Here is a 23,118-nt window from a genome sequence, read left to right as displayed (position 1 = left end):
CCACTTTAAAATAACAAGGCCTTTACTAGCACAATTTCTAATTTGAATCAATAATAAATGATGTCAAGGTTGACAATATGGCATTCATAGATAATAATCTGCACCTCTTGTACAGTACCACTAAACAACCTGGTCTTAACACTGGTTCTGTGGGAGACACGTCATGTGACGTTTGTTATCACCAAAACTAAGATGGACTCAGGACCTCACAAACACAACAATATTACAAGATCAGCTAACCAGACTCTGGGAGGTTAAAGGGCAACGGGATTTAGAAACCAAACAAGTATCAACACTCACAAGAAACCTGCTGACCAGTGCAGTTGTACCTACAACAATATACTGATAGTTATATATATATATATATATATATATACTATATATTATATAAATACATAGTGTCCAATCTAGGTGTTAAATACCACAATGTGATCCGGTAAACCTAGGCCAATTTTGTTATAAAATATATCATATATAATATATATATATAGATATATATATATATATCAGTTTTGGGTTTTTTTTTTTTGTTTTACTTTACCTGGAATCTGCATTCATTCAAATCCTATCAAATGACCAGGCAAATTATACTGTTGTTTCAAAATTTTATAGATTTTATAATTTTTTCTTTTTTTTTTTTTTTCAAAATCTACTTAAATGTTGCTATTGTTGCCCCTCTGGTCCTTCACAGAGTCTGTATTGGTGTCCCAGTAACCACTGAGAAGATAACCAAGTTAAAATACCTCACACAGAACTACATTTTTATTTATATCACAAGAAAGGCTAAAAGCTAAAATGTGACATATCAGAAGTAATACGACACAGATTGTTAATTACTTTCTTGAGGAACTCAAAACAGTTTTTCAAAGAGTATTTGTGCACTAATTAACTTTGAACAAGATATGAAACAGCGCAGGTTAGAAGCAGAGTCCATGAATTCATGAGTGCAAGGCCAGTGACTCGCTTGTCGACTTCACTCATAGTACTGCTCCCTTATGTTGTGGAGGCACAATGTAAAAATAGTCACAGAGTCGAAGAGCGATTTAAACCTAAACCACATCTGTGTGTGGAAACGTCGCTATATGATACAGCAACAGAGTAAAATGGCCATTCATTATTTGTTTGTCTTTTATTGTTTGTCCAAGGAGTTCTTTGTCATCTCCCAACACAGATATTTTGCTGGTGAGTATTTCAACAGGCACCTGTTTAATTTAGTTTAATTTCATTCTTGTCCCCCCCCCCCAATATCTCAGGAGATAGTTAAGGCAGTTTTCAGTATATTTACAAAATACGGTACTAAATATGTTTTAAAAACCAGGGAGCTTCCAGAGTCTTGTGATTAAAACTCCATTAATTCAAAGGTCCTGTTCCTCACGTGGCCAGCAATGTTTCTGAGCTGCTTTCCTGAAGGATTTAGTTTAAAGTTACCAAAGCCTTGCCTTTGATTATAGCTCCACTGGAGATCTGTTCATGTTTAGCACCTGCACCCTCAGTAACTGCACGCTGGTCATAATCTTCTTCTGATGGCCCATTAGTGTGATTCCAAGCCTCTGTATATCCCTGTGATCAGAAAGGAGAGCATTTATCACAGATAATTCGTATCAACTTCCTAACCTTTATTATACACTTCCTTAAATGTGGCCCATTACTGAAATGTCCTACATATAGGGCACATAGTGGAGGCATCCATTTTACACCTTACAATTTTCCAATTATCTGGAAAACCGCCCATCCAATTGTAATGAAACATAGTATTAACAGTATTTAGAATTTTAGAATTTGTTACATGATAGAAAAAAATGGAAAATAATGGATTTTTGCCAAAAAATCAGTTGTTGGCAAAAATTGAGGGGGGATTTAGAAGTAATAGAAGTACAATGGACCAGATTTTATGTTCAGTGTCAGAGGTTCAAAAGGGGTTTGTTAATTAACAGTATACGGCAGCAGTGTTTCTGGATATTGAAAAGGCATTATGATACGGTATAGAGAGAAGGAGTATTGGTTACAATGTTTAATATAGGGATAGCAGGTAGAATGTTTAGATGGTTTAGAAATATTTTGGTAAATAGGAAAGTGCAAGTAAAAGTTGGGAATAATTTATTAGTTCCTCAAAATAGTGTAGTGCGTACCCTCATTTTTTATATTATGATATTGCCGAAAAATGTTGAAGATAATGGGATATTGACGTATGCGGATGATTGTGTTGTTTGGAATAGACATAGAAATTTGGATAATGGGGGACAAGAAAACGAGTGTTAAATTGAAGAAAATACTGTAAACGTATGGGCAAAGAAATGGGTGAAATTTTCAATGTTAAAAACAGGAGTTGTTTTTTCTTGTAAGAAGGGGAGATATTAGTACTGAGTTTGAGGAACAACAGTTAAAGATAGTGCCAGTGTTTAAATTTCTTGGGGTTTTGTTGGATGAGAAATTGAACTAGAAACAGCAGATAGACAGATGGATAGATAGATGTAGAGGAAGGATGAATTTGTTAAGGAGTATATCAGGGAATGTATGGGGAGCAAGTATGAAAACTCTATTAATGATTTCTAGAGCATTGATTAGGCCAATACTGGATTATGGATATATGAGGAGGCGGTCAGTAAGGATCTGAGAATACTGGATGTGGTGCACGTTATGCCTCTTGGAGTATGTAGTGGAGCATTATTATCATCTCCAGTTGCAGCATTGCAAGTAGTTACTGGGGAAATCTATTTAAAAAGGAAAATGCTCAGTGTTTTGTATTGGGTCAATTTAACGAATGGAGGAGATGGAAATCCTGTGTAAAATATTTTTGAGACTTGTTGGGAATATGAGGTAATGAAGAGAAAAAGGAATGAGTGTGATAACTATTGGGGTGAGAATTCAAAAAGAGATTGAGGATCAGGAAACACTGAGATATTGTTTAGGACGGGTGAGGTTAAAAAGAGTACAATCTAATATTAGTCTGTGGTCTTTTAAAACTCCACTGATTGATTTATCTTTGTTCAAAGAAAAAGAGAAGGCAAAGGACAGAGGTAAATAATGATTGGGAGAATTACTGTAAAATTTTTACAGATGGGTCAAAAAGTACAGATAATGGCAGCTTATTATATACTGGAATTTTTGTATTACAGGTGATGTTTCAGTTATGACAGCAGAATTGATAGGGATTATATTGGCATTGCAATGGATTGTAGATGTCAAGGTGAACAGAGCAGTAATTTTTTCGGATTCCTTATCAGGTTTACATGCATTTAAAAACAGAGGAGAGGGTGATATAAGAGATTTAGTGCAGGAAATAATGTATTTATTTTCAGAGTGCTGTTTTTTAGGGTTATATGTAGTTTTAGTATGGATTCTGGCTCATATAGGAATAGATGGGAATGTGAGGGTGGATATGTCAGCTAAAATAGCAGTGAAGAAAGAAGAAGTGGATATGGGTGTGCAGTATGGTTTAAATGAATATTATAATATTATTGAGAAACAGATTATTAATGAATGGCAGAATACATTTTATAAGGCCCAAAGTAAGGAAGGGTGGTATAGGTTGAATAGAAAAGAGGAAGGAGCATTAACAAGGCTTCTTATAGGGCATTCAATACTTAAAGAACCCTTACATAGGATTGGAGCGCATGAGAATGGGCTGTGTATGGAATGTAGTTTAAAGGAAACAGTGCAGCATATGATGGTTGAATGTATCAGATATAGGGAGGTGAGAGAAAATATGTGGAAAGACTTTAGTGCATTCAAAATTTCCAATACTTTGTTTTTAAAGATGGTATAGGTGATGGAGGTAAAATAGATAAAGGTATTATTGGGAGCATTGGAAAATATATTTAAAAAAAACTGGAAGATTAAAAAAAGAAAAAACCATATAGATAAACGTGTTCACAGCAGTTTTAATTGACAAACCTGAAAAGTAGGCCAATAAGTTTCGACAGAAACTTGGTTTGACATAAACCAAACAGAAAAATAAGAGAGGCTGTCTGCATTAAGGCCAAGGCCTGAAAGGGGCTGTGTTAAGGCAAAGGCCTAACAGGAGACCTGTGGGTATGTTTAAATACTTGGAAAGTGTTGGTTTTGGTGACTGGTAAATGGAGTAGCTGCCCAGTTTATTAGTTTAAAACTTGTCAAAGTTTAGTTAGTACTCCTTGACGGTTTGTTTGTTTATTTTGCATAAATAAATATACAGGTACCGCCGCGTTTTTGAAAACTATCTGTGGTCTGAAACACTTATTTTGCACTAGAAGACAGGGCTACGGATCCTGCAAATGGCAAACATACCCGGGTTTGTCAAAATATATTTGGGCTGTTCCGATTAACAAATTAATCAGTCCGATTAATCAACTAATGAGTTGATTACAGATTAATTTTGTTTACCATTTAATTGTGCAGAATTGTATTATTTTATATAAAATAAAATCAACCAATAGAAGTTCTGCATTTTCTTCACCGCAGCCCAATCATAAGTTGCAGGACATAAACAGGAAGGTATTCTCGGCCTCAGTTAAAGGTCTTGAGTAGGGTTAACCAATGGTGGAGTCAAAGATCTGCCCATTATTATGCAGGTGTCCAATCATGAGTGACCAGAGGTGGGACATACACTGTTGAAGGTAGTCTCCGTTTCAGTTGAAGGTTTTGGAGTTTAACCAATGGGAAAGTCAAAGATCTGCACTGGTTTTGCTGCTGTCCCATCATTAGTGAGCAGAGGCGGGACATAAATATGCTAGGGTAAGCGGTGTAAGAATAGCTGAATTTCGCACAATATTGCTTATTATAGTGACCATTATTGAGAATTATATTGAGAACTTCAAAGTAATATTTAAAATTGCTTTTCACAAATTAAAAAAAAAAAGTCAGACAACAGAGATATTGTAGCAATTTGGTTACGAATCAGTTTTCAAGAAGAACTTTCTCAGAAAGATTGGAGATTGTTAGAAAAAGGGAGGTATTCACCACAAATACCCCAGCTGACACAAGAAAAGAAGGGAAGGGATATACTCGGCACTTCTAGCATTCAAATTATGTAGAATTATTTTTTCTGATTTCTGACTATGATAGAGTGTTTGTTAAATTATCACTTGTCAATAGTCACAGTATTCTCGGTACCTCGAACAAAAAACACAGCTCAGCTGTCTTGTGTTTTCAGGTATGTAACTGACAGTGGCACGAAAGAACGGCTGTTCTGTGAAAATGTGTTACATTTACTAAAATAAAAATCATAATAAAAATGCTTTTAAAAAGACCAAATTCCCATTATTACACTATGTAACACAATTTTTGTTCCTGGGTAGTAAGTGTTATTTCCTACTTGCTTATGCCTCAAAAGTATAGAAAATGGCTATTATTCCCCACAAACTTTGCTTTTTTGACTAGGACAGTGATATTTTGAAATTTACCTATTTCCAATGAGAAAATGGGCGAATTTGTGTCTTTTCGTTCACATAAAGTCAGAAAAAAAACAACATATGAACCCAAATTAACATGTATTTATACTAAAGTAATACAAAAATGACTACAAAAGATTTAGAAGTGAGTAGTTTTTTGAGATTTACAATTATACTGTAAATCACTTTCACGAATCAGCCCCCAAATGTAGTGTCCTATCATGTTCTCGTTATACTGTCCTTGGTAGCGACGTTCAAAGTCCAGTATATCCTGGTGGAAGTGCTCGCCTTGCTCCTCTGAGTACGCTCCCATGTTCTCCTTGTATTTATCAAGATGAGCATCAAGGATATGGACTTTGAGGGACATCCTACAGCCCACTGTGCCGTAGTTCTTCACCAGAGTCTCAACCAGCTCCACATAGTTTTCGGCCTTGTGATTGCCCAGGAAGCCCCAAACCACTGCGACAAAGCTGTTCCAAGCTGCTTTCTCCTTACTAGTGAGCTTCTTGGGGAATTCACTGCACTCCGTGATCTTCTTTATCTGTGGTCCGACGAAGCCCATCTTGACGGGTGAAGAAGCTGAAAAAAGGTTGGTGACGCTTCCTCTGATCTGCGACTTGCACACTTTCATCCAACAAGTTCCACTGCTTGAGCCTAGACGTCAAAAGCTCGGTATTGGACTTGGTAAGACCAAGATCTCTAATCAAGTCGTTGAGGTCTTTTTGGTTGGGGTAGTATGGGTTTCTCCCTCAGCTCCACCTCTGAAATTGTCACCTGGATCTACAACATCTTCCTCTCTCTCTGACTTGCTGCTCTCTTCTAAAGACGGCTGCTCTCTCTCCGGAGGAGTGGGTACAGGGCGCTCTGGCAGTGTGGCACCGGGGCGATGGATGAAGGAAGGTCCGGATACGTGATAGCAGGTGCATTCTTGCCAGTTCGACGTTTGGAAGGGTCCACCATGCAGAAGTAGCAGTTGCTTGAGTGGTCAGTGGGTTCCCGCCAAATTCTTGGGATAGCGAACTTCATGGCTCTCTTTTCCCCTCTGTACCATCCTACAAAAATACATTTATTTCACCCATGACTAATGTGTAAGAGATTCTCGCAACATTTTTCATATATGATATATTTTTTCAATAACATTGAAAATTGTAAAACATTTTAAAATTTAAAACTTTTACAATTTTAAAAATTCTAACAAATTTTATAACATAAAATTCCGAGCAACAATTGTCCATCTTACCTTCCAGAGTTTTTTTTGCAGTGCTCGCAGGTGAAATGAGGTGCCTAGGGTTTGTCTTGATCCCCGACAGGCATGCCGAAATATGCCTTGTAGGCCTCACACATCTTAGCAGATGCTTCCACTGAGTACTTTTTCGCTCTTGTCTTGATAAATTGGCCGCAGACATAGCAAAATGCGTCTGTCGGATGCTTGCAGCCTCTTGATGAAATCTCAGTAAAATGCAGATGTATCCACTTAGGCAGCTGGAACTAAACTGAACTGGTGGGCTTAAGGCCCCTGTATTTATACTACTATTTATATTACTGGAAAGTTCTAGAAAGTTCTAGAAGTTACTCCAAGTTTACTCAGCACTGAATCTATCTGGAATGTTCTGGAAAATAGGTAAATTTCAAAATATCACTGTCCTGCTCACAAAAGCAAAGTTTGTGGGGAATAATAGCCATGTTCTATACTTTTGAGGCATAAGCAATTAGGAAATAACACTTACTACCCAGGAACCAAAAAAAAAAAAAAATTGTTACACAGTGATTATTATTATTATTATTATTATTATTATTATTATTATTATTATTATTATTATTATTATTTTAGTATTCTTATGCAGGACAACCGCTGTAAGATTGTTACCATTATTAAAAATGTGCATGAATTAATCTACCGATTGATCAACTAATGCCTATAAATTAACCGATCACAAGTTTTAATCGAGTGACATGGATGAAGGCTATATTTGTATCCTGAATCATTAAAAAAAGGCATAATAGTGCAATAGTGACGTCAAAATTGGATATTCGTCTAGAAGATTATACTTGACCTCTGACCCATATTTGACTCCTGTGCACCCCGAGACCATTTTCAAACACAAAATGTCTTTGTTTTCAGTCACTCGACAACACCCACAATAGTAGAGAAATTTGAACAAAAAAATGAGAATCCCCATGAAAAATTACATTTCATATTGTGCTGGTACATTCGTATCTCCCAGAGAGGAATGTGAAATAAAAGACATTCCTGTCAATGATTTGGACCGACTCCTGGCAAAATTCTACTTTTTTTACACCAAAGATGGCAGTGAGTAAAATTCTATTGCTGGCTGTAAATTATCGAGTCCTTTTACATCCCAACCCTTTAATAATGACCCTTTTTTCTCAGCATGGATTTTCAGGTAGTTTTATTTTTGCTAGCCGTACACCTTGATAGATGGCAGTCCACTTTTCCACATAGCCACCTCATCAGAGTAATGCTTAGGGATCTTCAGTGTGAGACCTGGAAATCCCTTCCTCAGTAGTGCATTAAAGCACTTATATAAATCATACCCACACTGCACAGCTACTTACTGCAGATTCATCCTCATTACATGACCCAGCGATAGATACCCAGCGGCAGCAAAACTCTCTCTGTAGCGGCCCATTTTAATGGCGTCTAGCCACTCATCCACTGTGCTGCATTGGGTGAAATCTGGGATGCTTTTGATCATTATAGGATTGGTCAGCCTAAAAGAGAAGGTAAAGACATGCTATAATTCAAATCTGATCTAGGCAGAAAATCATTATTCGTAAAAAGATACAGAAGAGAGGCAGAGCTGATTGTCATGAAGGAATACAGCAGATTAATATGAGAAATAAACACCCAAGGGCCTGAGTTCTACATCAGCAACACCACAGCACTCGAAACTCAACTAATCAATTTATACAACTCCAATTAGCAATAGTGCAGCTTACCTTTCGATCAATGACTTCTAGTAAAATGGTAAAAATGTATCTAGTTACACTGCGGAGACATTTGAACAAAGTGCAATTGGGAGTTTATTGGATGTAACCATCTTGTTAATTATTAAATGACACCTTATACAAGTTTCCCATAGAACAGTAAACGCTTAACAGTGTTAAAGCATAGGTAAGCAGTGCAAAGTCCAGAGAGGTATGGTAAAACATATTAAAAAAAACAAAACATGCAAATCGTGGTAATCTGTAGTAAATACAAAGTATAACTGAGGGAAAAGCATGGGGAGACTACAAAATGACTGTGCACATGTGCCATGTTTTGTATAAAACATGTACAGAACTGAAGGGGCTCTAGCTAAATAAACCATTCTGTAAATGCTACTGGTTCTGCACTTCCATTCACTATACAGGCCTCAGAGGTGCAGTTTTAAATGAAAGCATATTTACTAGTGAACATATATTTACATGTAAGAAAATTTGATCTTGTAAAATAATTGCTCTTTAAGGTATTCTTCCACTTTCCAGGACACATGAAGAATGACTTTGTCCCACCTTTTCAATGCCTTTCCTGTCAGTAACCTATTAGCTAACTTACATGCTTTGCATACAGTGAGATGCGGAAAGTTACATAGTAACAGATCAACGGAAAGTAGGGCTGGTAAACGGAGACCCAGTGTAGTACGGCACCAGATATAACTTCTCAAATGATACTGCATTGTTGCTATAACATGTGCTGCTTTTAAATGACCACTATAGCGAAGCGAACTGCAGATGAGATTTATGGAATTATTTCATCAGCTAGAACCTCTATCAAATTCACCAGTTAGAACCTGACCAGCTCAGAAATCAAGAGACACTTTAATAAATACATGCACATGCTTAAAATATTAGTTTAAAAAAACACCTTTTAGGCCATATTTGTAAAACCCCTTGAGGATGCATTTGTTCGACCGTACTGTCTCGTCAATTGAAATAATTTATTCTACACCAGTGTTGCTCAAAGTTTTTGGCCAGAGTCACATTTGTTTATTTCTTGGAAGGCTGAGGCCCAAATATCCGCTCAACAGTTACCGTTTTTCCCCACTCAGACCGCTTCCTCACTAATGTGTGTGAATGTGAAATCAGCCATAGCTGCCATTGCTGCTCCTGATGTCTCACCTGCACAAGGTATCCTGGATTTTAAGGTTCTCTGGGGTCCGGATCAGTTTGTCCAGCATGGTGACAATCTGGCAGAACTTTGGCCTTTCGTTCCGGTCTTTCTGCCAGCAGTCCAGCATGAGCTGATGTAGGGCTATTGGACAGCCCATTGGGGCAGGCAGTCGATACCCTTCATCAACAGACTTTATTACCTAAAGAAAACACTCACATTAGTTGGAAAGATCTGTTATAGAAGTGGAACTGCGTTGGTCCCAGCTCCAATCAATTACAAACACATATATATGTAAGCAATAAGACAGGACAGGGTGCTGGTTGTGCTAGAACAACCATACACTGAGGGGCGAGGTAAGGCACGAGGCCATAGGCCAAGTTACACAGTTGGTCAGATTGTGCAGTAGGTGGCACTGTTTGGTGAATAGGAGAGTTTTTTTCTGCCTTCTGTTTACGAGTTGATGACGGTACCCCAGACAGGATATAACTCCAGGACTTCCTGTCTTTCTAAGCTGGTGTCCAATAGCTGCTTAAACGACCTTATAAAATGAGTTGGGAGATTTCTGCGTCCTGAGTACCAATGATTTAAGTTTGTTTCAAGTCTGTTTGGGATACAGCAGGGTAATGTGAATTGTTTTTTTGTTGTCCTGTGTACGTTTTCAGGACAGAAATGGAGATGCTGTTTGCTGTTTTAAAGTGAGTGTCTGAAATTAGGTTTATAGATCGTCCCACTGTGGGAGAATTAAAAACGATTCAGGCCAGCTTGCAAGCTTGTGAAGCTGCTAACTGGATACTGCGTGCCAGCTGATGTTCTCACTTCAGCAAAGAAACTTCTTAGAACTGTTTTTATTTCAGTCTCAGATGCAGTTTTCCAGTCCCTATTATTTTTGGTTTGTGCTGACCAATCACTAAAAACTGACACTGCCCAAGCGGTTACTCTATTAGTGTTTCACTCTTCTTTATTGGCTTCAATTGTATTAATTTCAGCAGTACTGAGAGACAGGTGTCTTGTAGTCACGGTTTCACTGACCCTTTTTTAAAAATGATTACAGTCCATTCCGTTACCAAACTGTTTTGATCTAAATCCTCCAGGAATGTGCGGACACTGGAGTCACCAAACAAGTTAAGATTCAAATGGAGGAAGTACAATGTATTATTATTTCATTTTTATTGTGAAAAAAAGACAGCCAATTCAATTTTTTTTAAACGTTCTGAAAATGCTCGGTTCAATAAATGTTTGTAAAAAGTCTTAGTTGCTGGGTTTTTACCCATTGGCTGTACTGTAATAATTCAGTGGCTTGGCACGCCTATCAGCCAATCAAGACTCAGATATCTCCTAACCCATTTTATACATTTCTCATGGACATTCAGTCTGAAGGCAGCTGTAAAAGTACAAAGAGACTGGACAAGGCACTTTAGTATGGTACAAATTACAATAATGGCCCAACTTTTTCATTTCTTTAAACATATTCCAAACTGAAACGTCATGGTGATGAATTATAATTCACTATGGTTTCCTGGGTTTACTTCACTGAAGACCTCGTCAAGGAAGGTTTACGAGCATGAGTAGGCCCTTTGACCCATCAATACTCATCCGGTTCCTAGTAGTTGATTTGATCCCAAAACATTGTGAATTCAGATCTTAAAGGATCAAAATGGCTTGGTAAGTCATTCCACAAATTCTCTGTGTACAAAAGTCCTATATCTATCTTCACTCAATTTACAATTGTGCCCTCTGGTCCTGGTCTCTCTGTTCTCATCATACTTTATCCAGATCATGCTTCTCCTGCAACAATGCTGGTGCTCTGACTGAAATCAGTGCTGTATTGTGGGAACAGAAAAAGAGCAGGGAGGATAAACAATCTCTAAACATTGAGAGAAATTATTTTTCTTCTGACAAATGCTCCAGAGGAAAAGTTGAAAATGTACTTCATAGGTTATTTATGGTCCATTGGGATTATGTGTAAAAATACATTACTGGAATACAACAAAGGTGAAGTAATACCTATCTTGTAAATACTGCAGTTTGTTTTGTAACGCTTTAAGACTTGGTTTTACATGATGACTCAGGGAATGTGGTTCTCATTCCAGAAAGCCTTCTCTCTCAAATCCTGAAGGGAGAGAATCCCATGAGCAGACTCCTGTGGGCAGGCTCAAACTCTTTTTGAGTGTTTCACTTCAGATCTAAGCCTTCTTTGCACTTAAACCTTGAAGCACTGTCTCATCTTTGAATATCCCATTTGAGACTTACATCTCGATTTGTTAGATTCCAGTATGGTCTCTCGCCATAGGAGGTCACCTCCCACATTACCACCCCATAGCTCCATATGTCACTGGCTGAGGAGAATTTTCGATATGCGATGGCCTCTGGTGCTGTCCAGCGGATTGGGATCTTTCCACCCTGCAGAGGAAACCAAAGGGTGCTACTCTGAGATGCAACATAGGTTAAACACTTTACACCCAAGTACCTTAATCCTCAGTAATACCCGGTGAAAACTCACCAGGATTGCAGAATAAGCCATCCTTAAACTGAGTTTCAAATAGCAGTCATTGACGATCCCAGACAACTTAAGAACCAGTTCTATTTTTAATGTTATCAACTGCATCTTGATGAACTACTTTATCAATTTTATGAGATGAATACCTATAAGAACAACCACTAAAGGAATTGATTTTAAAGCAGTCTAAGCCCCTTTCACACTGGCATGCTCTGCCCGGGTTGCAGCCTGGTGTTATGCAGGTCGGCTACACAATTTTACATTGCTTTTTGAAGCAGCCCGGTCGACCAGGATGACAGAAATGCCCCAGAAGCAGACAATTCCATCCAAGCTTCTCTGGATTAAATCGTCAGCCCAAATGTTGTTTAGAGCAAATGTTTTCTTCATCTCAGCTTTAACCAGTCTCATGGTGTGGCTCAATCAACAGAAATATGACTAAACAGAAAAAAACAGAAATGTTGCTTATGGAAGTGAAACCTTCACATAGGCATGGTTGTTTGTTACTTCGTCTGCTTATGAATTGTCATCATGCATTTTGTCCCACTCGACCTGGATCAAAGCGTGTCGACCCACATCCTGAGGTGGGTCGCTGCTGATCTGGGTCAGCCTGGGTACGACTCAGGTACGTGGTTTCACACTACGCAGGATTGTGATTCGTGTAGCCAGCTCCAGTGTGAAAGAGGCTTTAATAACTGGCAAAGGCAGGGCATGTAGCGATCCCACGGCAATCCTAAACCCTTCTCTTGGGGAGTTTCTATAGTATCAGTGATATCTATTACAGTTAGCATTTAGCATTTTAAAACAGGGCATCCCCTAACACAACATCACTTTGAGAGTCTCCCATCCCCCTCGCCCAAACACTGCAGAGTCACCACAGTATTGTAATTGGTGCAAGGCACAAAACAACTGTTGCTTTACATTTAATGGTTATATTTCCATAAATGAAGTCTGTTACGCAATATCATATTGTAATATGTGTCATCTCCCAATTCTAAACAAAATATAGAAGACTGAAGTTGCTCAAAGATATAAAAGTATAGTCACTTGGTTTAGAAAAATGTTTGCAAAATGCAAAGCAAAGTGGCGGTGATGACGGTGATTGACAGTAAGGCAGACACGGATGGAACGTTCTGGTATGAGGCTCGGTGAGAAAGCAGAGTAGTACTGTCACTTGTTTTGTACAGGACATTGAATACAAAGGTGTTCATATGAAAATAACCTTTTCCTTCACTTTGTTCATAGGAACACAAACATAGTGTTACCCACTATATACTGTAATGATGATATTTGACATGTAGCATAACTGGAACAGTCAATACCGTAATTTAATTAAACCAAAGTAAACCACAAAACTGGTATACCGACTCACCCCTAGTGACAATTTACTATTTCATTTCTGTAAATTATCCATTAAAGGTGAAACAACTTCCTATGATAAAATCATCTTTGGATGCTGATTGTAGGCAAAATTCCCATCTTATAGACCCTTGTCCTTTAAAACAATTTGCTTAGTAGTTAATATGGCTTATCTGATTAGCTAGGCTCAAGTTATCCATCACAACTAGCAGCTGAACTACCACAGAACTGTGCTCCCTCGTTATAAGACAATACATTTGAATATGAGTGAAACAATCAAACTTACACTGGTGGTGTATGCAGCATCAGGATCGTCTTCTAAGACTCGCGAGAGGCCAAAATCAGAGACTTTACAGACCAGGTTGCTGTTGACCAGGATGTTCCTTGCAGCCAGGTCCCGGTGAATGTACCCCAGGTCTGAGAGATAGTTCATGCCTGCAGCGATCCCACGAAGGAGCCCAACCAGCTGGATGACAGTGAACTGGCCATCATGTCTCTATGGGGAAGGCAGGGAATGGAGTTATTTGTTAGCTTGTCATGCAGAAGATGGGATATATTAAGTGGAGCAATTTTAACATGCATATCAGGGAGATTCACCCCTCGTCGCGGTGTTAAATTTAGAATTAGAACCATCATTAACAATCATCTTGCCATACACATCCCAAAATCATTTCCCCTAACAAATAGCTCAAATATAAACATAGCTGTGAGTATGCGTAACCAATAATCATATTTATGGAGTCTTATACAGTTTATTGGGATTACTCAATTATTTGGATAATGTACAAATCAAATCACCACAGCAAATTACAGGGCTGACATCTTGAGTGCAATTGCTGCTAATTGGACTAATTTATCATTCTGGTTTAAGATCCTGGATTAAAGAGCGTGTTTTTACAGTAGTGTGCACTGCTAATTATCCCAAGTAGAGAGAAGATAATAGGATTATTTATTTAAATTAAAAAGTGCCCAATTATTTAACCCCTGATTTTCCTCCCAATTCATAATTCCCACAGAAATTCCCCATAACAGTTCTGAGGGTCAGTGGGTATCCTCCAATCCCACAACCAAGCCTCCTGATTGTATCTCTCTTAATGCATACTGTGTGCCACCTGGGGACCCCAGCATGTATAGCGCAAGACTCAATTAAATAGGAAAGTATATTTAAGGTTTAATTCAAGTATTTGTTTTTTGTTTGTAAAATATATTTAAAATGTCTCATGTTTGATTCATTTGGGACAGCAGCTGGTCTTAATACTGAATACAGGGGTATACTTTTGAGGGTGGCTGTAAATAGCACAGTTAATTCTCACTCATGTTTATAATTACAGTAACTAGCCCTTGTGTTATGGCTGTTTTGCACTGTGGTGCACGGGATCGGCCTTGTTACACTGGACAGACTAAACAGAACGGCCGTCATATCAACTGAGCACCTAGTTTTTTAATGAACAAAAAATTCCATCTACAAAATATTAACCTTTCAGTTGCAGTATGTAAACCACCGATACCTTGCACTATATTGTCCAGCTACAACACCTATTCTGCAATGAGTTTTCAGAAAAGGAAAAACATTTAGTTAACAGTGAAGCATTATATAATGATCACATTTGGGGGTGGGAAAACAGTTCATTCCACTGGGCAAAATGAATGCCCTTTCACTCATTCAGTAAACTTGACACATATGTTCTTAAAATACTTGAACTTAGACAAATAAATAAAGTGTGTGTAATAATACCTTTATTTTGATATAGCACCTTTCATTGTGGACCACCATCACAAAGCACTTTATTATATGCAGAGTCACTTACAATAGGACATTGATTTAACATCTCATCCACAGGATGGAGCACAAGGAGGTTAAGTGACGTGCTTAGGGTCACACACAGGGAGTCAGTCAGTGGCAGAGTGGGATTTGAAACAGTGACCTTTGGGTTATAAAACCTAAACTTTAACCAGTGGACCACACTGCCTGATGGATTTACTGCTTCAGTATTTATTTTGGTTTTCATATGATAATGTTCCACATTCGAAGGAAAACACTTCTACACCCTTTATTTAATGCCAGTGATCTGTTTTATATGCCTTGCATGCTTTGTGTTGAAATATAAATGTGTATAACACAAGGAGAAGAGAACCTGGGGGGCTCCAACCTTACAAGACCCATCATTCTAATATAAATACAAAACACATATTTAATACATGTTGTTTCAGCTTTGGGGCTAGCTATCCAAAATGTCTGTGTAATTAAAATATGCTCATCAGTGGATATTTGAAGAGACCCAAACAAAGGGCACTTTATTCACTTGCATGGTTTAACAGTTTCCACATGGGAGTGTGAAGGACACATGCAAAGAAGCCCTTACCCGGAGGAAAGAATCCAAGGAACCGTTTTCCATGTACTCTGTTATGATCATCACTGGTTTACCTGGAAGGAAAGCACCACACTGAGCATTCATGGCTTCACATTCACTTTTGCATCTTTGGGTCAGATTACGCAATGTTTAGCATCATTGTCAAAAATAGTCTATGCTGTGAATACTCAGATTAAGGTAGATCAAGAATATTTGAATGGGGAGACAGAGATAATCCAATCAATGCCTCTGTGCCTGTTTCCTCCTGCTTGAGCTTGGAATAGTTTATAGGGTGAAGTAGTAGCATACCAAGTGAAGTAGTGAAATAGTACGCCCCTAAACCCCTGAGAGTTGGGGCTCACTCAAGTGTCAGTGCTTGCTCATATTATGAAAGCTCACACTCAACACTCAAGTGTGCCCCAGTGGTGGGTCATCAATAGAAGCTATGGAAGCTAAGCCTACGTGTAATTTTGTAAAAGTTAAAAAAAAGCTTACCTTGTCATGAAAGCAACCACTACTGTATTGCTATTGGCTAATGTAGCCTCAAAATGGGTGAGATTCTGTGTGTCTTTCCACCTGCAATCACCCTCTGTCTGTCATCATTGTCAAAAATAGTGTATTGCTGTGAATGCAAGATTAAGGTAGATCAAGAATATTTGAACTTGTCTGACAGTGGGGAGACAGAGATAATCCAATCAATGCCTCTGTGCCTGTTTCCTCCTGCTTGAGCTTGGAATAGTTTATAGGGTGAAGTAGTAGCATACCAAGTGAAGTAGTGAAATAGTACAAAATAACAATAAAGGTCATCCAAAGCTTAAATTCGGACCTTTTTCAACAGGGAGGACCACAACAAAACTGCCTTCTTAATTGCTTATGGTACGAAAAAACAAAATGGTCGACTGCGACTTTTCCAATCGGCTCTTCCCTTTTGACTTCTGTGGGCTAGTGATTTAAAAAATCTTAGGCAGGCTGTAAAAATATTTTTCTACAAATGACATCACTCAAGATTCATCAATCCAAGATGTTTTTGTTATATTCTGTTGCTTGCCTTATGTGCTGCGTATACTATATTGTTGTATAACATTTCTCATTAAATTACGAACTACCTTTTATTTGATACATATATCTATGTATATATATATATATATATATATATATATATATATATATATATATATATATAGAGAGAGAGAGAGAGAGAGAGAGAGAGAGAGAGAGAGAGAGAGAGAGAGAGAGAGAGAGAGAGAGAGCCTCCCCACTTATTAAAGTCAGGCTCCGCTACAGGTGTGCACTCACACTTAGTGGTTGGACTGCCATACAGAATCACTTTAAGCACTATAAAGGACCTTGACCTTGTTCCCAAACTGTGATACTGTATTACTGTAATGCAGTGTAATACTGTACTACTGTAATGCAGTGTGATACTGTAATGCAGTGTGATACTGTACTACTGTAATGCAGTGTGATACTGTACTACTGTAATGCAGTGTGATACTGTACTACTGTAATGCAGTGTGATACTGCACTACTGTAATGCAGCGTAATACTGTACTACTGTAATGCAGTGTGGTACTGAGTACTGTAATGCAGTATATACATATATATATATATATGGTGCCGTGAAAAAGTATTTGCCTCCTGTCTGATTTTCTGCATTTTTGCACATTTTTCACATTGAATTTGGTCAGATCTTTTTGTAGGTTGTAGTAGTATATAGAGAGAGTCTGAGAGAAAAAATGACACCAAAGTTTGGTGTTTCTTTCATTTGTTTGGTGTGCAGGGTAATCAAACATGCAATCTTCAGATGTGAAAAAGTTATTGCCCCCCTAAATAACTCAACAAAATTTAAGGGATAGTTAGGGTCAGCTGTTTAAATACTTTGGTTAACAATCAGGCCTGATTTGAGCCAGCCTTGCCTAATATAAATCTGACTAACTTTGGCCCTTACCATCAGAGTGAAGTTGTCAGCACACAGGTTCTTGAGGCACATCAAGCCATGATCAAAAGTAATTCTGGAAAAAAGTTGTTGATGCCTATCAGTATGGAAAGGGTTACAAAACCATTTCTAAGGCTCTGGGGCTCCACCAAACCACAGTCAGAGCCATATTGTCCAAATGGAGAAAGTATGGGACATTAGAGAATCTTCCCAGGAGTGGTCGTCCTGCCAAAATCTTTTCAAGAGCAAGGCGTAAAATAGTCCAGGAAATCACAAAGAACCCTAGAACAACATCCAGGGATCTGCAGGCCTCTCTCGCCTTGGCTAAGGTCAGTGTTTTGACTCCACCATCAGAAAGACAAAAATGGGATTCATGGCAGAGTAGCAAGGCAAAAACCACTGCTCACTAAGAAGAACATGAATACTTGTCTCAAGTTTGCCAAAAAGTACCTGGATGGTCCTCAAGAGTTCTGGACCAATGTTCTATGGACAGATAAGTCAAAAGTGGAACTTTTTGGCCAACATGGGCCCTGTTATGTCTGGCGAACAGCATTCCACAGTAAGAACCTCATACCAACGGTCAAGCATGGTGGTAGTGTCATGATTTGGGGATGCTTGCTGCGTCAGGACCTGGACAACTTGTCATAATAGAAGGAACCATGAATTCTGCTCTGTATCAAATAATTCTACAGGAGAATGTCAGGCCATCCGTCCGTGAGCTGAAGCTGAAGCGCAGCTGGGTCATGCAGCAAGACAATGATCCGAAACACACAAGCAAGTCCAGACCTAAACCCTATTGAGATGTTGTGGCAGGACCTGAAATGAGCAGTTTATGCTCGAAAACCCACAAATGTCATTGAGTTGAAGCAGTTCTGCATGAAAGAGTGGGCCAAAATTCCTCCAAGACGCTGTGAGAGACTGATCAATAACTACAGGAAGCGTTTGGTTGCAGTTATTGCTGCTAAAGGTGGCGTAACCAGTTATTGAGTCTAAGGGGGCGATTACTTTTTCACACGGGGGCACTGGGTGTTGCATAACTTTCTTTAATAAATACATGAAATAAGTATCAAACTTCTGTGTTATTTATTCACTCGGGGTCCCTTTTATCTAAAATTAGGTTTGGGTTGAAGATCTGGTAACATTCAGTATCAAAAATACGCAAAAATGCAGAAAATCAGACAGACGGCAAAAACTTCTTCACGGTACTGTATATACATAGTAAGGGAAGAAACAGAGCTGAAAAGTGGTACAGATAACACACTCTTACTTCTCGTGACAACTCCTTCCAGTCGAATGATGTTTGGATGGTCGAACTGTGCCATGATGCTTGCCTCGCTTAGGAAGTCACGCCTCTGTTTTTCAGTGTAACCAGATTTGAGGGTCTTCAGGGCCACTGGAATCTCACGCTTTCCTGGCAGCTTCATTCGGCCATAGCAAACCTCTCCAAACTCTCCTACAGGGCCAGACCCAACGCAGTTCAAACACAGGCCACACTCAGGAGTTACAATGTAGGAACATGCTTGCTGACTGGGACCTTTGTCCAAGGCACACATTTTAGGGGCACACATGAAACTCCTAATTTTAATTTAGAATGAATGCACCAGAGGTTAATTTATTAATAAAAAAATGTAGAGGTCTGCTGGTGTATTTCTTAGACAACTGTTTGGTTTAGAATTGGTTTCCCCTCAGTTATAAGATACACAGTCTGAGCAGCACATAAAAACAAAAAAGACACACCCTCTATAAGCACTGACAGAGCAGCCAAGCGACCCGCATTTCCCGGATCAGACCCGCAAATCGACATGAAAACCTGTAGACCCACGACAGTCACTGCACCACCCACATAATAAAACTGATAGAGCACTGTTTGGGTGATGTAAAAAAACTGAAGTTTGTCATTATCAACCTATGACTGTATGTCATTTTAATAACTGAGGTCATTTATTATTGTCTAAAACTTTCTCAATGCTTTTCCATGCATGGACCAGCATTTCACTTTCTGGAACTTGGGACTTGTGCACTGGGGTCTTCAGAATTCAAAGAGAGGACAAATGATAACATGCCTGAGCCGATGATTTTTTCAATTTTTATCCTTGATGCCTCTATTTCTCGGGCAAACTGACGAACAGCTTGACAGGGGTCCTCATATGTATGCGGGTCAATATAGAACCTGGATTCTGGAAATGTAACTGTGAAAACAACAACAACACACACATACATGATAAAAACTATTTTCACAATCAGAAGAAGCATGCAGCCATGTTTTCAGGTGTGTCTTGTGTGCTTATTTTCTGTAATAATTTAGTATGATTTCCCACTGCTGGTGTTTCCATGGAGTGCCTTCATGCTTAACTGTCAGTTTGTCAATGCAAAACTAAATGCTGTTAAAGTACATACCTTCAAAATACTTATATCTTAACTGATATGCTGGCTCTGAGCTAATATATATATATATATATATATATATATGATTATATATATATATATATATATATATATATATATATATATAAGACATTTTAAATCATACTTTCTGTCAAACAGTTACGTCATGCAAATTTACCTTTGACGTGGAAAAACGCAGGGTTTGCGTTTCAGATTAGGGACTACAAGTGGATCACCTGATGTTGCCTAGTTTATTCGGAATATGTGTGTGTATGTATATATATATATATATATATATATATATATATATATATATATATATATATATATATATATATGCAGGGATGGACCTTATTCGGACCTGGACAGTCCGTATATGTCCAATACATGGTCTACTTATGGCATTGCAAGGCTCGAGGCAAAGCCAAGGGCCGCCAACCCCCAAGAATACCCTGTGGGGCAATATTGCATTTATAATCAAGGTCAAACAATGTATTTGAAAAAAAGAAGTAGAAATCCTTTTTAAGGTCAACATTTTTTTTTTTTTTTTTTTTTTTTAAATCTCGTCATACCAATAAAGGAACTCAAAAGTAGTCCCAATTAGAACTTTTAACTGCAAACTAAGCAACGCTAAGTACATTAATTTAATTGAGATATGTAAAAGTGAGTAAATAATTCATCTAAACAGTCCAATTTATTGTTTATGTGTTGAATTGTATGTTCCAATTGAATGTACATTGTTGAAAGAAATGGCTACTAAACATTCTGTGAAGGTCTGTGAGGCAGGACGATGTTTTCCAATACGTGGTCAGGTCCCAACTGTCTGTATACATCATATACATGTACAGCCTGAACCTTGCTCAACCAATCACATTGCTTGTTTCAGGTTCCATCGCCACAGCCACAGCTAAACACATTACAAAAAGCACTATTATAAGGCAGGCAAAACTATTCTTTTCTAGTAAAATTGATTTCTAGGGTAAAATATATTTCTTTGTAGCAGCTAGCTGTGACATTTCTGTTAACATGTCATGTAGGGACTGCCTGTACTATATGTTTTATCACTCAGCGTGGCATTCCATCCTCCGTAACAAGAACATAAGAACATGAAGGCTATTTGTCCCATCAATGCTCGTCCATTTCCTTAGCCGCTAATTGATCACAGGGTCCCACAATCTCATAACCTCCCTTGATTTCTACCTCACATATGTTACTATACAACCAGGCATTCTGTTGGCCCTTTTTAACAGCCTCCCTACATTGTCTAGATGTGACAGTGATGGGCTGTTGCAATTATAATGACTACAGAGCCCATAGGGAGATAATTGGTCTAATATTGAAAAGATAAAGAGAAGCAGTAGAGTACATCATGCTATTTGTTATTATGATGCATTTATCTGGGCACATTTTTCATGGGAAATCCTAGTGGATGTACAGCTGCAGTACTGAATTACACAATACAGTATTGTACTGTTAGGCACTGGGACAGAAAGAGAAGGAATTCAAGCTGTAAATCTCCCTCCTGCCCAGAAAGGGCGCTGTGCAAGGTTGGTGGGATGCTTCCTCCTAGAAGGGCAGACTCGACGGTAGGTGGAAACCGGAAGGTGACCATATTAGCTGTACATACACTGAAGGACTCCACTGCACTCAGCTATGGGGCAGACAGTGATTGGAGAAACCATGGCACCGAGTTGATTGCATGGAGGAGTTTGGTGGTACCCCAGATCACTACCCCACAGTACAGCATGACACATCAGAACCACTACCCCACTGCACAGCGTAACACAGAGACCAGCACCACTACCCCAGATCACTACCCTGCTGCACAGCATGACACGGACACCAGAAAAACTTCCCCAGATCACTACCCCACTGCACAGAGTAACACGGAGACCAGAACCACTACCCCAGATCACTACCCCACTATACAGCATGACACAACAGAACCACTACCCCGCTGCACAGCATGACACATTGTGATTTTAATCCTTAATGCTACTTTATGAAGTTGACTGGAAGTACAATATTGAAGTAGTGTAAAAAAAAACCTTTGTATAAGTCTACTTTCTAGGTATTTTAGGGGGTCCTATAAAGGGGGGATTGACTTATACACCAGTGTCACTTTTAGTCTTTTTTCTGAAATTGTTGTCTCAAAAAAAGGGGGATGGGACGGGGATGGGAACAGGGATGGACTTATACACTGGTGCGACTAATATAGTGGTTTTAACGGTAAATTTCTGCAAGGAGCATTCAATAAACATTCTTCTCCAACAACTTCAAATAATCCTCCATTAAAAAAATGCAATGATCCTTTATTCTAATGTGTGCTTTTGTCATATAGGAAAAACTCTGTTTTTGATACTACAGTTAATAATATCATTATATATATATATATATATATATATATATATATAATATATATAATATATGTGTGTCTCATTAATTCTTGTACACTCCGTGTTGTTTTATAACAAGAATACAGACAAGAGATGATCCACTTATAGTCCCTAATCTGAAAGTTATCAAACTAGCGTCTGGGAGGTGAAAGGTAAATTTTGTATGACGTAACTGTTTGACTGTCTTTATATGCATTTAACTGACAGAAATATATATAGAATATTATATATATATATATATATATCTAATATATTATATATATATACATCATATCGAGTCTCGGCCGTATAGTCAATATAAGTATATTTCATATGTACTTTAACGGCATACAGTTTTGCCGCACAATCTTACTGTGAATGACTGCTTGAACGAACTTGGTGGTGTGTCATGTCATTTACTCTGAATCGTGATTTTTCAACATTCTTCAACATATATATATATATATATATAGATATATATATATATATATAGATATATATATATATATATATATATATTATATATATATATATATCGATATAATTCCAATGGGGAGTGTCAGTGTTTCAGTTGTAAACCTGCATATAAAGGAAAGGTGGCTGTGATAAATGTAGTACCCACTGTGTCCATTCTGATACTGCATCTTCTCCTCTTCAGGGTCCTGGAAAGCTTTGCTGTATCCACAGTGCCTGGGAAAGACAAAAGGCATGTTTCCAGTTCATCTTTCCGTCCCT

The 23,118-nt window shown here is 38.3% G+C and overlaps 1 protein-coding gene across 2 annotated transcripts in view; it reads right to left on the bottom strand.

Moving 5' to 3' along the window:
• Window positions 1–551: 551 nt before the first annotated feature.
• The window catches only part of LOC121329399 (ephrin type-A receptor 8-like), a 138,055-nt gene continuing 115,488 nt past the window's right edge, over window positions 552–23,118 (bottom strand). For both annotated transcript variants that reach the window (XM_041274997.1, XM_041274998.1), the window contains 9 exons: window positions 23,006–23,073; window positions 19,687–19,812; window positions 18,891–19,076; window positions 15,700–15,761; window positions 13,623–13,832; window positions 11,734–11,883; window positions 9,492–9,682; window positions 7,947–8,102; window positions 552–1,560 (listed from right to left, as the gene is read on the bottom strand). In XM_041274997.1, coding sequence (XP_041130931.1) covers window positions 1,446–1,560; window positions 7,947–8,102; window positions 9,492–9,682; window positions 11,734–11,883; window positions 13,623–13,832; window positions 15,700–15,761; window positions 18,891–19,076; window positions 19,687–19,812; window positions 23,006–23,073 — 1,264 coding nt within the window. In that variant the 3' untranslated portion in view covers window positions 552–1,445. The remainder of the gene's footprint in view (window positions 1,561–7,946; window positions 8,103–9,491; window positions 9,683–11,733; window positions 11,884–13,622; window positions 13,833–15,699; window positions 15,762–18,890; window positions 19,077–19,686; window positions 19,813–23,005; window positions 23,074–23,118) is intronic.

This window comes from Polyodon spathula, chromosome 16, assembly GCF_017654505.1.
Source record: "Polyodon spathula isolate WHYD16114869_AA chromosome 16, ASM1765450v1, whole genome shotgun sequence".
Lineage (NCBI taxonomy): Eukaryota > Metazoa > Chordata > Actinopteri > Acipenseriformes > Polyodontidae > Polyodon > Polyodon spathula.
Note: the sequence above shows the minus strand (reverse complement) of the source record. Positions and strands in the feature narration are given on the sequence as shown.